The 14114-nt window shown below is 41.3% G+C and overlaps 1 protein-coding gene across 1 annotated transcript in view; it reads right to left on the bottom strand.

The window, feature by feature from the left end:
• The window catches only part of sh3bp2 (SH3-domain binding protein 2), a 128421-nt gene that overhangs the window by 68568 nt on the left and 45739 nt on the right, over nucleotides 1-14114 (bottom strand). The window contains exon 3 of the mRNA XM_060842792.1: nucleotides 4567-4709. Within this exon, the coding sequence (XP_060698775.1) occupies nucleotides 4567-4705 (139 nt within the window). The 5' untranslated portion in view covers nucleotides 4706-4709. The remainder of the gene's footprint in view (nucleotides 1-4566; nucleotides 4710-14114) is intronic.

Below are 14114 nucleotides of genomic sequence, written 5' to 3'. Positions count from 1 at the left end.
AGCACCACACTCACAATTGCTGTGCAGAGGGACCTGGGTGTCCTTGTGCATGAATCACAGAAGGTTGGTCTGCGGGCACCACATGTAAATAAGAAAGCAAATGGAATTTTGTCCTTAATTGCTAAAGGGATTGAGTTTAAACGCAGGGAGGTTATGTTGCAACTGTACAAGGTGCTGGTGAGACCACACCTGGAGTACTGCGTGTTTTGGTCTCCTTACTTGAGAAAGGATGTACTGGCGCAAGGGAGGGTGCAGACGAGATTCACTAGGCTGATTCTGGAGATGAGGGGGTTGGCTTATGAGGAGAGAGTGAGTAGTATTATAGTAGTAAGATTATATTTATTGGAATTCAGAAGAATGAGGGGGATCTGAAAGAAACATATAAAATTATGAAGGGGATAGTTAAGATAGACGTAGAGAGGATGTTTCCACTGGCAGTTGAAACTAGGACAAGAGGGCATAGCCTCAAGATTAGAGGGAACAGATTTAGGACTGAATTGAGAAGGAACCTCTTCACCAGAGGGTTGTTAATCTATGGAATTCCTTGCCCAGTGAAGTAGTTGACGCTACTTCAGTAAATGTTTTTGAAGCTAAGCTAGATTTACTTTTGAACAATAAAGGAATTAAGGGATACAGTGAGAGGGCTGGTAAGTGGAGCTGAGTACATGAAAAGGTCAGCCATGATCTTATTGAGTGGCGAGCAGACTCGAAGGGCCGAATGGCCCTCTCCTGCTCCTAGTTCTTATGTTCTTATGTATTTGGTCTTTGTCCATAGCCTACTATACTCTGGCATGTTAAGTGTGTGTTCACGTTTCTTAAATGTTATGAGAGTACCTGCCTTCACCAAGGTCTCAGGCAACATAGTCCATATATCTCCCATCTCTGAGTGAAAACATTCTTCTTCAGATTCCCTCTAATCCACTTACTTCTCACCTTAACCTTATGCCCTCTAGTCTTAGATACATCTACTGTCTTTTCATTCCAGGCAACATCCTGGTGAATCACCTCTGCACCCTCTCCAGTGCAAATATGTCCCTATGATAGTATGGTGACCAGAATTGTACACAGTATTCCAGCTGTGGCCTAACCAATGCTCAGTAAAGTTTAAACAAGACTTTGTTGCTCCTATATCCTGCACCCTGGCTAATGAAGGCAAAAATCTTGTATGGCTTCTTTCCCACCCTATCTACCTGTGCTGACATCTTCAGGGATCTATACACTTGTACATCAAAATCCTTTGTTCCTCAGTACTCCCAAAGGCCAATCAGGAAACCCTGGCTGATATAACAGGACTCTTAGAAAGTCTTCTCACTCTAGGGACTGGCTCTGAGCTAGCTGCATGTACTGTGCACGTGTAAAACAGGGTGACTTGGTGACAGGACACCAGCCTCTGTGCAGTTATTTCACCTTCCCAAATGCATCACCTTACACTTCGCAGGATTACATCCCATCTGCTATTGCTCTGCCCAATTTACCAGCTAATCAGACTGTAGCCTGAGACCATCCTCCTCACACCAACTTTCGTGTCATCTACAACCTCAGGAACGTGAGAACATATGAGCAAGAGTAGGCCATTCAGCTCCTCGAGCCTGCTGCACCATTCAAAAAGGTCATGGCTGATCTGTGGCCTAACTCTATATGACTGCCCTGGGCCCAAATCTCATCATCCTTGCTAAATAAACATTTGTTTTTTTTTAATTTACCAATTGAATTAGCATGAACTGCTATTAGAGAGAGTCCTAAACTCCACTTCTTCTTGTGTGTAGAAATGTTTTCTAACATCTCTGCTGAATGGCCTGGCCTAATTCATAGACTATCCTCCCTGGTTCTAGAATCTTCAGCAGTGGAAATAGTTATTTTTATCAACCTTCTTTTTCCCTGTTAGTATCCTGAAGACACTTACTAATTAAACCTTCTACATTCACATCCAAGTTATTAACATACACATCAAACAGCACCGAGCCATGTATTTCACACTGGTCAGTGGCTTCCAATCAGTAAAGCAACCATTCAATATCACCCTTTGCCTTCTATTTGGAAGCCAATTCTGAATATAGTTTTGTAAGTTGCCTTGAATCGCATGGGCTGTTACCTTTTTCACTAGCCTTCCATGTGGGACTTTGTCAAAAGGTCTTACTGAAATCCATGTAAACTACATCAGCTGTACTATCCTCCTCAACATATTTAGCCATCTTTTCAAAAGATAAATGAGTCAGACAGGATTTCCCTCTTACAAATCTGTGCTGACTATCCCTGCCTTTCCAAATGTTGATTAATCCTGTCTCTAAGAATTCTTTATAATAATTTCCCTATCACTAACATCAGACTAACTGGTCTGTAATTACATGGCCTATCCCTGCTGTCCTTCTTGAACAAAGGAATTACATTAGCTATCCTCCAGTTATCTGGCATTTCACCTAAGGTCAGCAAAGTATTAAATATCTCTGCCAGGGACCCAACAATCTCCTCCTTCACCTCCAATGGCAACCGAGGATACATTTCATTAGGACTTGGGGTTTTCTACATCATGCAGGCCTGCTAAAACATTTACCTTATTAATAAGGCCATTAGACATAGGAGTGGAAGTAAGGCCATTTGGCCCATCGAGTCCACTCCGCCATTCAATCATGGCTGATGGGCATTTCAACTCCACTTACCAGCATTCTCCCCGTAGCCCTTAATTCCTTGCGACATCAAGAATTTATCAATCTCTGCCTTGAAGACATTTAGCGTCCCGGCCTCCACTGCACTCTGCGGCAATGAATTCCACAGGCCCACCACTCTCTGGCTGAAGAAATGTCTCCGCATTTCTGTTCTGAATTGACCCGCTCTAATTCTAAGGCTGTGTTCACGGGTCCTAGTCTCCTCGCCTAACGGAAATAATTTCCAGCATCCACCCTTTCCAAGCCATGTATTATCTTGTAAGTTTCTATTAAATCTCCCCTTAATCTTCTAAACTCCAATGAATACAATCCCAGGATCCTCAGCCGTTCCTCGTATGTTAGACCAACCATTCCAGGGATCATCCGTGTGAATCTCCGCTGGACACGCTCCAGTGCCAGTATGTCCTTCCTGAGGTGTGGGGACCAAAACTGGACACAGTATTCCAAATGGGGCCTAACCAGATCTTAATGTGTTCTAGAATCTCACCACCCAAACTGAAATCTCCAACTAAATGTCTTTTTCCTCTGTGAATACAGATGAGAAGTATTCACTTCAGACTTCACCCATATCCATTAGTTCTATGCACAGGTTGTCCCTTTGGTCTCTGATAGGTCCCATTTTTTTCCCTGTTAATTCTCTTACTCTTAATATACTTATAAAAAGCTTTGGGGTTTTCCATAATGCCATGTGCAAAAGATATTTTCTGGCTTCTCTTTGCCCTCCTAATTTTTTTTTAAATATCTCCCTACACTGTGTATTCCTGAGGGGCCTTCCCTGTTTTTAATGCTCTGAATCTAACATATGCTTTCTTCTTTTTCTTTATCAAACTATCAATGTCCCTCGATACCCAGGGTCCCCAGACTTGCTGCCCTGCCCTCCTGATTCTACATAATCTTGAAATAAATGTTGAAGTATTCGGATTTCCCACTTCCTTGATGTGGGACAGTAGCCAAAGACCAGGCTTCACCCTATAGGCAGGCAGAGAAATTGGAGATTTGATCGAATTTAGGCTTTCACAGCAGCTGCTTTCAGAATGACTGACAGAATGTGTCTTTCTGTCTTTCCTGCCACAATGTGTGGTGCCAGGAATTCAAAAAAGGGGAAGAAGAGTAAAACAGACCTACAGTGCAAAAAAAACTGACACAGTGAGTAAATGCAGATAGGAAGCACCTTCTCCACACTAAATAATCCCAGTCAGAGATAGTCACGGCATCTATGATCTTGAATGTTACTCCTGTTAGAGTGTGGGAGACAAAGAGCAAGCTGAATTTTATCTCCCCGCTTCCCCCATAGCTTTTGGACTATTGCCCAGGTTCAGGGAATGTGGCTGAGTCGCGTGTAACCACTGAGCCTATCAATATCAGTGGAGCTGCACTGTCCAGCTGCAGGAAGAGGAAAAGTGAACCATACTGACAGTAGTGGACATTTCATCTTCCACAAAACATTACTATCATGGACAAGTGAAAATAATCTTATTAAATTACTGACCCTCCCCACCAAGCTTGAACATTCAGATGAGACGTTAAACTAACATTCTTGCCTCCTCTCTCAGCAGAACGTAATAGAATCTTGGACTGCTATTATGAAGTCAAGGAGCCAGTTTCTCCCAATGTGTTGGCCTATATTTATCACACCGTTGTATCTACCTAATTCTCTATAAGCAACCCAGAACGTGTATAAATGCCAAAACCCTGCACTTCTTAAAATGTATATAGTAAACGATCCTGGAGAGTTTCACAGAGATATCGGATATACAATCAGAGGATGTACTTACAAGTGCAGCGAAAGGAAAGTTAGAGGAAACTGACATTAGGTGGGAGTGGAAGAGGCTCCGAATCTGATATCAGCAAAAGGAGCTAACGATAAAACTAAAACAACAAACTGTGTGGCTGACAAACTTACACTTCATGATCTTCCATTGGGATCCTCCTTTCTTATGGAGATAGCCAGACTGTGTAACTCCTCCCGGCATAGTGAGAAGGTTCTGAGCTCCAATCGCTCTCATTGGGACCGGCCAATTCTCCTCCATTCCAGCGGCCATTGTGCTGAAACAAAATATTAAAAATTGCTGATTATGTATTCAATTCAAACAAAACCAAACAAGATGAGTTCATTGCTGCAACTTAGTACAGTACTCAAGTTATTTAAGTAGGCTTGAGTCTTCACTGAATTTTAGACCATTGTATACTTGTATTTTTATTGTCACTGCAGAGTCATAGAATCACAGAATGGTTTCACTACAGAAGGAAGTCACTCTGTCCATCCTATCCATTCCTACTCTCTGCAAGAACAGTCTACTTACAGTCATAGAGCCACAGAGTTGTACAGCACAGAAACAGATCCTTTGGTTCAACTTGTCCATGCCAACCAGATATCCTAAATTAATCTAGTTCTATTTGCCAGCACTTGGCCCATAACCATCTAAACCCTACCTATTCATGTACCATTCCTGTCTTTAGCCCTGTAAATTTTGTTCTCTTCAGGTAATTACCTAATTTTCTTTCAAAAGGTATCATTGATTTTGGGTCCATTATTCACTCAAGTATTGCATTCCAGATCCCAACCACTCGCTGTGTAAGAAAATATACTGTTCTTCTGCAATTAATCTTAAATCATTGTCCTTTGGTACTTGAACACTTTTGCTGATGGGAACAGTTTCTCCCTATTTTCCCTACTCAGATCATGGATTTTGAAGACCTCACAGAATCATAGAACTGTTACACTGTCGAATGAGGCCATTTGGCCCATCGTGTCTGCATCAGTTCTATTACCCAGTGCCAATCACCTGCTTTTTCCCCATATTCTTGCACACCATTTCTATCCAAATTATCATCCAATATATCCTCTTGAACGCCTGAATTGAACCTGCCTCCACCATATTTCCAACTGCACATTCCGAACCCGAACTACTCACTGTGTGAAAAAGCTTTTTCTCACTCACTCTTGCTTCATTTTCAGATCACTTTGAATCTATGCCCTCTTGTTCTTTGAGTCATAGAGATGTACAGCATGGAAACAGACCCTTCAGTCCAACACTTCCATGCCGACCAGATATTCTAAATTAATCTAGTCCCACTTCCCAGCATATGACCCATATCCCTCTAAACCCTTCCTATTCAAATCCCCATATATACATCCCTTTTAATGTACCAGCCTCCACTCCTCTGGCATCTAATTCCATACAGACACCATCCTCTGTGTGAAAACATTGTTCCTTAGGTCCTTTTCCTTCTCTGGCTCCCTACCCTGGGCAAAATACCTTGACTATTCATACTTTTCATGCCCCTTATGATCTTATAAACCTCTATACGGTCACCCCTTAGCCTCAGACGCTCCAGGGAAAATAGCCCCAGTCTATTCAGTCTCTCCCTATAGCTCAAGCCCTCCTCTTCTTTTAATCAACAGGAACGTCTTTTTCCTATCCACTCTATCCAGCACAATCAAAATTTTGAAAACCTCTAACAAATCTTCTCTCATCCTTCTTCTCTCCAACGAGAACAGTCCCAACCTTTGCGATTGATTCTCATAATTGAAGTTCCTCATTCTTGAAATCATTCTTGTAAATCACTTTTGCACACTCTCCAAGGCATTCACATATTTCTTTGTATGGCACCTACAATTCTACACAATACACCAGCTGAGAGCTAACAAGTGTCTTGTGAAGTTCAACACCACTTCCCTATTCATGCACCAAACAATAATGCAGAGCACATTGTATGCTCAATTTACTGTTTCCTCCATCTATTCTGCCACCTTCAATAATCTGTACACATACACACCCAGATCTCTCTTCTCTGGCACCCCTTTTAGAATTGTGCTCCCTATTTTATATTGTCTTTCAATGTTCTTCTGACCAAAGTGCATTGCCTCACACCCTCTCTGCATGAGCCTCATCTGCCATGTATCTATCCACTCCACTGACTAGTCAACGTCCTTTTGGAATTCCACACTGTCATCCTCACAGTTTACAATTTATAAACTATAACATACATTAATTTTCAAAACTTCTAAGCCCCACATGGAAAACTAATAAAGAAGATAAAAGCACATGGGATCCGGCCCATTTGGATCCAAAACTGGCCTAGTAGCAGGAGACAATATAGTAAGTACAGTCAATATTCATATGTCAAGTCTTTAACATTATATCCCTGTATGGGATTGCATTCATAAATACAAGCATTTGTAAGTCACATATTCATAAATCAGGGACACCCTGTAAATGGGAATGTCGAAGGGATGATAAGTACATTTACAGATGACACAAAGATCAGCTGGGTGGTTGATAGTAAGGAAGAAGGTCTTCAGTTACAGGAGGATATAAATGGATTGATCAGATGGACAGATCATTGGCTGATAGAATTTATGACAGATAAGTCAGAGGCGATACACTTTGGAAGAAGTAACAAGACAAGGGAGTACTCAATGAAAGGTAAGACTCTAGAAAGCTCAGTGAAACAGAGGGCTACTTGTCCACAAATTCTTGAAGGTGGCAGGGCAACTAATCTGGGGCCCTAGCCTTTATCAATCATAGTATAGATTATAAAGGCAGGGAGATTATGTTATGTTTGGTACACAGCTGGAGTACTGAGTGCAGTTCTGGTCACCACATCTACAACATAACTCAAGATTCTCATCCTTGGAACCATTCTAATGAACCTTTGCTGCATCCATTGCCTTGACATCCCTCCTCAAATACGAAGCCTGGATTGGAAAATATACTTTAGTTGAGACCAAACCAGTATTTTATAATGTCCTGCCATAATTTTCTTGGTTTTGATGCTAGACTAAAACCCTGAAACGCCGTTCCGAACATCACTGTCAGGATATCTATACCTCACCACCTCCTTCTCATGGGTCACACATGCTTGATTCTGCTAGTAATTCTCTCATCCAATGAAATAATAAAAGAAGTCACTTTATACTTCGACAAACTTCTGGCAAGTGCCTAATGTGCAAACTGAGGAAAGGCGAGCATGTACTCACAGTCAGAAAACAAAGTTACAAAATACATCAATGAAAATCACCAGAATGAACTCTTGGGGCTCAATTCTATATTATTTTGCACAATTCTGAATTGGGTAGAGCTTTTTTTTGGTGGACTTTGCCACAAGGCGAAGCAATATTTCTTGCTGTATCTTCTCAAACTTGCCTCATTTACTATCGACTCTGCCCCTACAGTATCTCTCAGATTCTGAATCAGTGGTGCTGGAAGAGCACAGCAGTTCAGGTAGCATCCAACGAGCAGCGAAATCGACGTTTTGGGCAAAAGCCCTTTTTACTTAGTATCTCTCAGAGCCTATTCTAACCTCGTCTTAGCACGTCTTTCCCAGAATAACTTCCAGCTCTTTTTAAAAAAATAATTAATATAGTTTACAGTGTAAAAATAACCAGGTAACGTTTAGTGATGTTGATTGAGGGATAGATATTGTCCAAGGTGAAATCCCTGCTCTTCTTTAATGTGGTGGCTATGGACTTGACTTTTATATACAGTTGAACAGGCAGGTGAGACCTCAGTTTAACATCAAGGAAATGAGATAGAAAACGGCAATTATACAACTACCCTTGAGGGTTAGTAGTGCAGTGGTCGTGTGCCTACCTCTGGATCAGGAGGTTTTGGTTGAAATCCCATCTGTTCCGGAGGCGTGTCATGTTTGAACAAGTTAATTAAAAATATTCACAACTTGGCTCTTTCCATTGCCCCGTACCAAGCAATCCAACAATTTCTTTAACAACGATCCATCTACAGAGCCACTGAAGGCAAACGATTCGTGAAAATGCACCAAACAGCCTTCCCACCATCTGCTTCGAGAAAGGAGAATGGAAACTGGGTGTTCGTGGGTTTTGTATCCCGAGATATCAGTGAGCTCTGCACCTCTCCAAATGTTGACAAACTACTCACGTCTAACACTGGAAGGAAAATTCTCGCTGACAACTTCTTCCAACAACTCCTCCCTATTTCAGATCCGCTCCACACTTGTATATTTATGGACCATATGTATTCATAAACTCTATGTGGTTTCCTGACTTTCACATTCACAGGAAGCCGGAAGCTGTACAAGTTGGCCGAAGAAACTTTGCATTCCCACCCCTCACCCGACTCGTGCAACAAGAACATCTTCCCAGACAGGACGTGACATGAAGTGTCTGTTCATTGGCGAATCAGTACATTTATATCTTTCAATATTGTCTGTGGCTACCTCCACACTCGGTTGGCGTAAAAGGGTCTAAAATATCAAACTTGAAGTTCCAAAATGATGCTCCTGCCCCTCACTACCATTTGTGTGCGAAACATTTTCAGAATATCCGAGAGTGTCACACTATGCTATATGTTTAAAACTCAGAGTCAGGCATTTTTTAAAATAAAATTAAACAAAGGGAACATGGTACAAGAGAAATGCCCCTGTTTAACTATTCCTCCATGGATTCAGCTCATCAATATAGAAACCTAGAAAGTAGCAGCAGAGCCCATTCGGCCCATCGAGCCTGCTGCTCCGTTCATCATGATCACACTTTCCTCATTCCTGAAGAAGGGTTTATGCCCGAAATGTTGATTCTCCTGCTCCGTGGATGCTGCCTGACCTGCTGCGCTTTTCCAGCCACACATCTTCAGCTCTGATCTCCAGCATCTTCAGTCCTCACTTTCTCATCCAACTCAGTCCCCCTTTCTCCCGGAATGCTTTGATCTCTTTAGTCCTAAGAACTACATAAACTCCTTCGTGAAAACATTCAATGTTTTGGCATTACCTGCTGCTTGCAGCAGAGAATTCCACTTCTCCTCATCTCAGTCCTAAATGATCTATCTTATATCATTAAACCGTGGCCTGGTTCTGAATTTCTTGGTCAATAGGACCCACAGTCTCACTTTCACCAAACATTTTGTCTCTGTCTTTATTAACTAATTTCATTTTCTATGATCTTGTGGTCAGCACATGGACATGACAAATAAAGAGGTCCCAGCCTCATCACTTTGCAATGCAGTGTTCCCAAGATTGACCTGAAAAAGGCCTTTCAACATTTGAAATGCAGTAGGCCATTCGGCCCCTCACCTCTGCTCGGCCACTTAACCATCACTCCAATCAATATGAGTGGCAATGGTACTTTTCAATGTACTTACAGTTGCAAAATGCCTAATCAAAATAAAAGTAGCATTATCTCCCAAGTCTGTGAATTAGTAATGGTACAACATTATATCCTCTAATATAGTTAAAGTGCATATTTGCATTTTCCCCAATGGTTCAGTGAGTTTCGCCAATGAATACTGTTTGATCTACAATGGGTCCCAGCTTGACAATATTTCAATGTTCCATGATTATAAGACCCTCTAGGGGCCTGACCCACATCCATGTCTGTAACCTTTATCAGCCCTGTAACCTGAAAGGTCATTTCATTTGTTAAATTCTGGATTTTTAGACAAATTGAGGCTCTTTTATTTTACAAATCAGAAGATTGACAAGTGACCTGTAATATGTAATTAAAACTGTGAAACAGGCTGAAGGTTAAGACAAAAAGAAGAATTCTCCACCTGTGGTATAGGCAAACTCCAGGAGTCGCAAATACAAGATGTTACAAATAAATAATTTGGCTGAGATCTCATTAACCTGACTCATTTGAAATGTGAAATCTCCTGCCATGTGGGGAAAATAGCATAAACAGGGGGAAAGTGATCGAGGGATAATCTAACAAGGAGGAATGAGGATCATGTGAAGCCTAAACATTTAAGCTAAATTACTCATTTTGCACTGTAACTTCTGTGAAATTCTAAGGATTAGACAATATTGGTGTCTCTGACAGTTGGGCTATAGCTTTCTGGGGTGATTTCTACCTTCATTGTTGTGATAACCCCTGAAGTAATTCCACAAAGGCCAATTTCCTATCACCAAGTCACCCTTTATTTACGCTTGGAAAGTCTTTGACACTGATCCAGCCCCCTCAGCCAGCTCTTAGAATGTCAGAATGTCTGTCTGCCAGGGCTCCCTGCTTGGACCAGATTAACAACCCAGTCAGGGAATTCATATTCTACGAGGTCCACCTGGCCTGACCTTGTTACAATCATTAATCTCCCTAGAGAGTTTGTTGAGTATGAGTTCCCTTCGTAACAAGCAACGGTCTGCTCAGCCAGAACTCAGCTCCTGAGCCCTTTATAACGCAGACAACTTGTCATCATTTTTCTAGGTAAAAAAAAAGTAAAGCAAACCCTCAGCTCTCATTGCACATTGGTAGTGTCCCTACCTCTGAACCAAGAGACCCAGGTTGAAGTATAAAACAACATCTCTGGACAGTTTGATTAGAAAACAATAAGCCAGACCTCTGGGTGGGGAGGCAATAGCCTAGTGGTATTGTCACTGCCCTGGCAGTTCAGAGACCCCGGTAATGTTCTGGGAAACTGGTTTGAATCTGACATAGCAGATGGTGGAATGTGAAAGCAGGCCATTCAGTTTATCAAGTCCACACTCACCCTCTGAACAGCAGCCTTCCCAGGTTCACCCCACCTTTGCAACCCAACGTTTCCCATGGTCAATCCACCTAAACATTAACTCTGGTTTCTCTCCACAGATGTTGGCTGAGCTTTTCTAGCAATTTCTATTTTTTTGCGCATCTTGGAACAGTGGGGGGAAACTGGAGCACCCAGAGGAAACCAACACAGACACTGGGAGAGTATACAGACTCCACACAGTCACCTGAGGGTGAAGATTAAACACAAGTTCCTGACACTGGGAGGCAGCAGTGCTAGCCACCATGCCATCCTACTGAATTGAATGGATTTTAAAAATATCAAAAGCAGACCCCTCCCTTCCTTCTCCAATTCAATTTTGATTCTGTCCCTACCCTCTCTCCCTAACTCTCCCTCACTCCTTGCATTAACTAATATGGATTTTGCTTGTAAATATTTAATCAGCTACATGCGTGATTACTGGTGATGGTTAGTAGTTTATATAAAAAAAGTCACCATGATTTGATGATGGAAAAGTCATTCTGTTGTGTGGGATAGCACTTCTGGGTATAAAGAGTTAAAAAGAGCAGACCCTTTTCTCTTTCAATTCCATTTTGATTTAGTCTCTTCTTTCATCCCCTACCTCACCCCCATGTTTGGTTGTTTGTATTGCCTAAACAGGTTTTAACTACCTAACTGGCTACATGGGTGTTTTACTAGCAGTGGTTAGTGTTTAAAAAGGGAAAAGAAAACGAGTCAGGTTGATTTTGGGAGTTGGAAAGTCATTCAGTTGTGTGTCTTAGCCATTCTGGGTGTATATTAAAAAAAGTAAAGTCTCTGCTTAACCTCTCAAGCAAAAACTGCCCTCTGACAGTATGCCACCAACTCAATACTGCAATGGCAATGCTGGACTAAGTTACAACAATAATTTACTAAAATGGGACATGAAACACAGTTTTCGGATTCAAAGTGCAGTACCTCTGTGGGGCCTCTTCTTGCAGTGTTGTGACCTGTTCTAGGTATCCTGTTCCGGTAAGGATATTTTAAACTGGAGAGGGCTTAGAAGAGACTTGCCAGAATGTTGCCACAGATGGAGGGTTTTAATTACACGGAGAGACTAGATAGGCTGGGATTTTTTCATTGGAGCGTATGAGGTTGAGGGTTTGTAAAATCATTAGGGGTATAAATAAGGTGAATTGTAGATTTCTCTTTGGTTGGGGGGATGTCAGGACTAGGGGACATATTTTAAAGGTGAGAGGAAAAAGACCTAAAAAAGGCGTGAGTGGTAAATATTTTACACAGAGTGGGGTTAGCCTGTGGAATGAACTTCCAAAGAAAGTGATAAATCTGGGTACAGTTACAACATTCAAAAACATTTAGTTATGCACATGAATAAGATGTGTTTGGAGAGATATGGGCCAAGTGCAGGCAGGTGGGACTAATTTAATTTGGGGTATTTGGTCAGAACAAACTGGTTGGAACGAAGTGTATGACTTTATGAATCAATGCTCTATGATGTACTGAGGCACAGTTGAGGGTACGGGAGTGGAAAATATGATTGAAAAGAAATGGAGAGCAAAATCTGTTCCTTTTTGTATTTCGTGTTTCTACCGTATTGAATGCAATACCCTCTCCAAAGAAAACTAGTCAACTGAAAATTTCAAAACCGGTTTCTGCCAGATAAATTTTTGGAGAGTTCTGGAACAAAAGCTGGTGATTGAAGTGAAGATACTGATTAGCCATGATGTAAATGACTGACTCCTGCTTCCAACTTCCAATCTACAGAGTGTGATGTTGCCACGCAAGAATGTGTCAGCACAATGCTGCTATTTTGGTGAAAGGTATTTATAAGTCTGCTCATCTCCACTCGCCTACATATACTGCATTCACACCGCCTTATTTCTGAATTATAGATATCACTTCCTGTATCACAGCTAATGTTGTGGGCAGAGAACAACAAGTGGTTATAAAGTAAATCAAAATCAAGCAGGCACTGTTACCTATTATAGGTAACAACTGCATGTTAATGATGGAGTACTTTATACCTCATGTAACCTTCACTCAACACAAGTTTAAATTTGTCTCTTGGCACAGTGTAATTTAAAATCCTACAGGATAAGTTGCCCAACGTTCTCCTATGCCAACACTTTGAGAAAGCTATCAAGTTAGTTCCATTCCACCAAAACTGTACTAAGCTTCTTGAATTCAATCTAGTTCTCCAATTATAGTGTTGGAATTTGAACTCGTAGCCCAACTTTGCAAACAGCAAGGTCCTACAAATAAACTGTAGCTGCTCAAGTTCCGGTTAGGTTGGCTGAGTCAGCACTGACCAAACCAGACTTTCCTGGTTCAGGCAGAGGTACCTTTCTCTTCTTTAAAACCTGCTGCTAGTGTCTGGCATTGATAATAACTTCAGTTAATTTAGTGTTCTTGTATGTAACAGGCATATCTATCAAATTATGCTATGTTTTGTAATGTTTGCTTCCAAATGTTAGTGTAAATTAATCTCCTGCAAACCACTTTCTTGTTTACGTTGTAATAAATCCTATCTTCTTCTGTCCTGGAATTTTGCTGGGGTTTGTGTTCCATTGGCACCTAATTGAGTTCTTTGCCCAAGTGACCAGAGTAATTTGGGTTTCTCTCAACCCAGCCTCCTTAACTGAATTAGGGCCAATTACAGAGGTGTGACGAAAGGGATGTGGAAAGGGGGCTGGGAAAATACACTAAGGGGAAAGTCAGTGGATGAGCATTATTTGATATATAAGCAGATATTTCATAATGCACAAAAAAAGGTTAAAAAAAAGGAGGATTCTGTGAAAAGGACGAACCACCTGTGATTAATAAAGGTGATCAAAGAGAATTTCAAATTAAAAACTAAGGCATTCAAAGTGGCTAAAACTAGTGGCAGGCCAGAGGTTTGGGTTTTTTTTTAGGAACCAGCAGATGACAAAAATCTAATAAATGAGAAAATTGATTGGCAAAGCAAAAAGCAAAATGAAGAGCTTCCATAGTATATAAA

Source organism: Hemiscyllium ocellatum, chromosome 2 (genome assembly GCF_020745735.1).
Source record: "Hemiscyllium ocellatum isolate sHemOce1 chromosome 2, sHemOce1.pat.X.cur, whole genome shotgun sequence".
NCBI lineage: Eukaryota > Metazoa > Chordata > Chondrichthyes > Orectolobiformes > Hemiscylliidae > Hemiscyllium > Hemiscyllium ocellatum.
The sequence above is the reverse complement of the archived record's forward strand: the minus strand, read 5'-3'. Positions and strand labels throughout refer to the sequence as shown.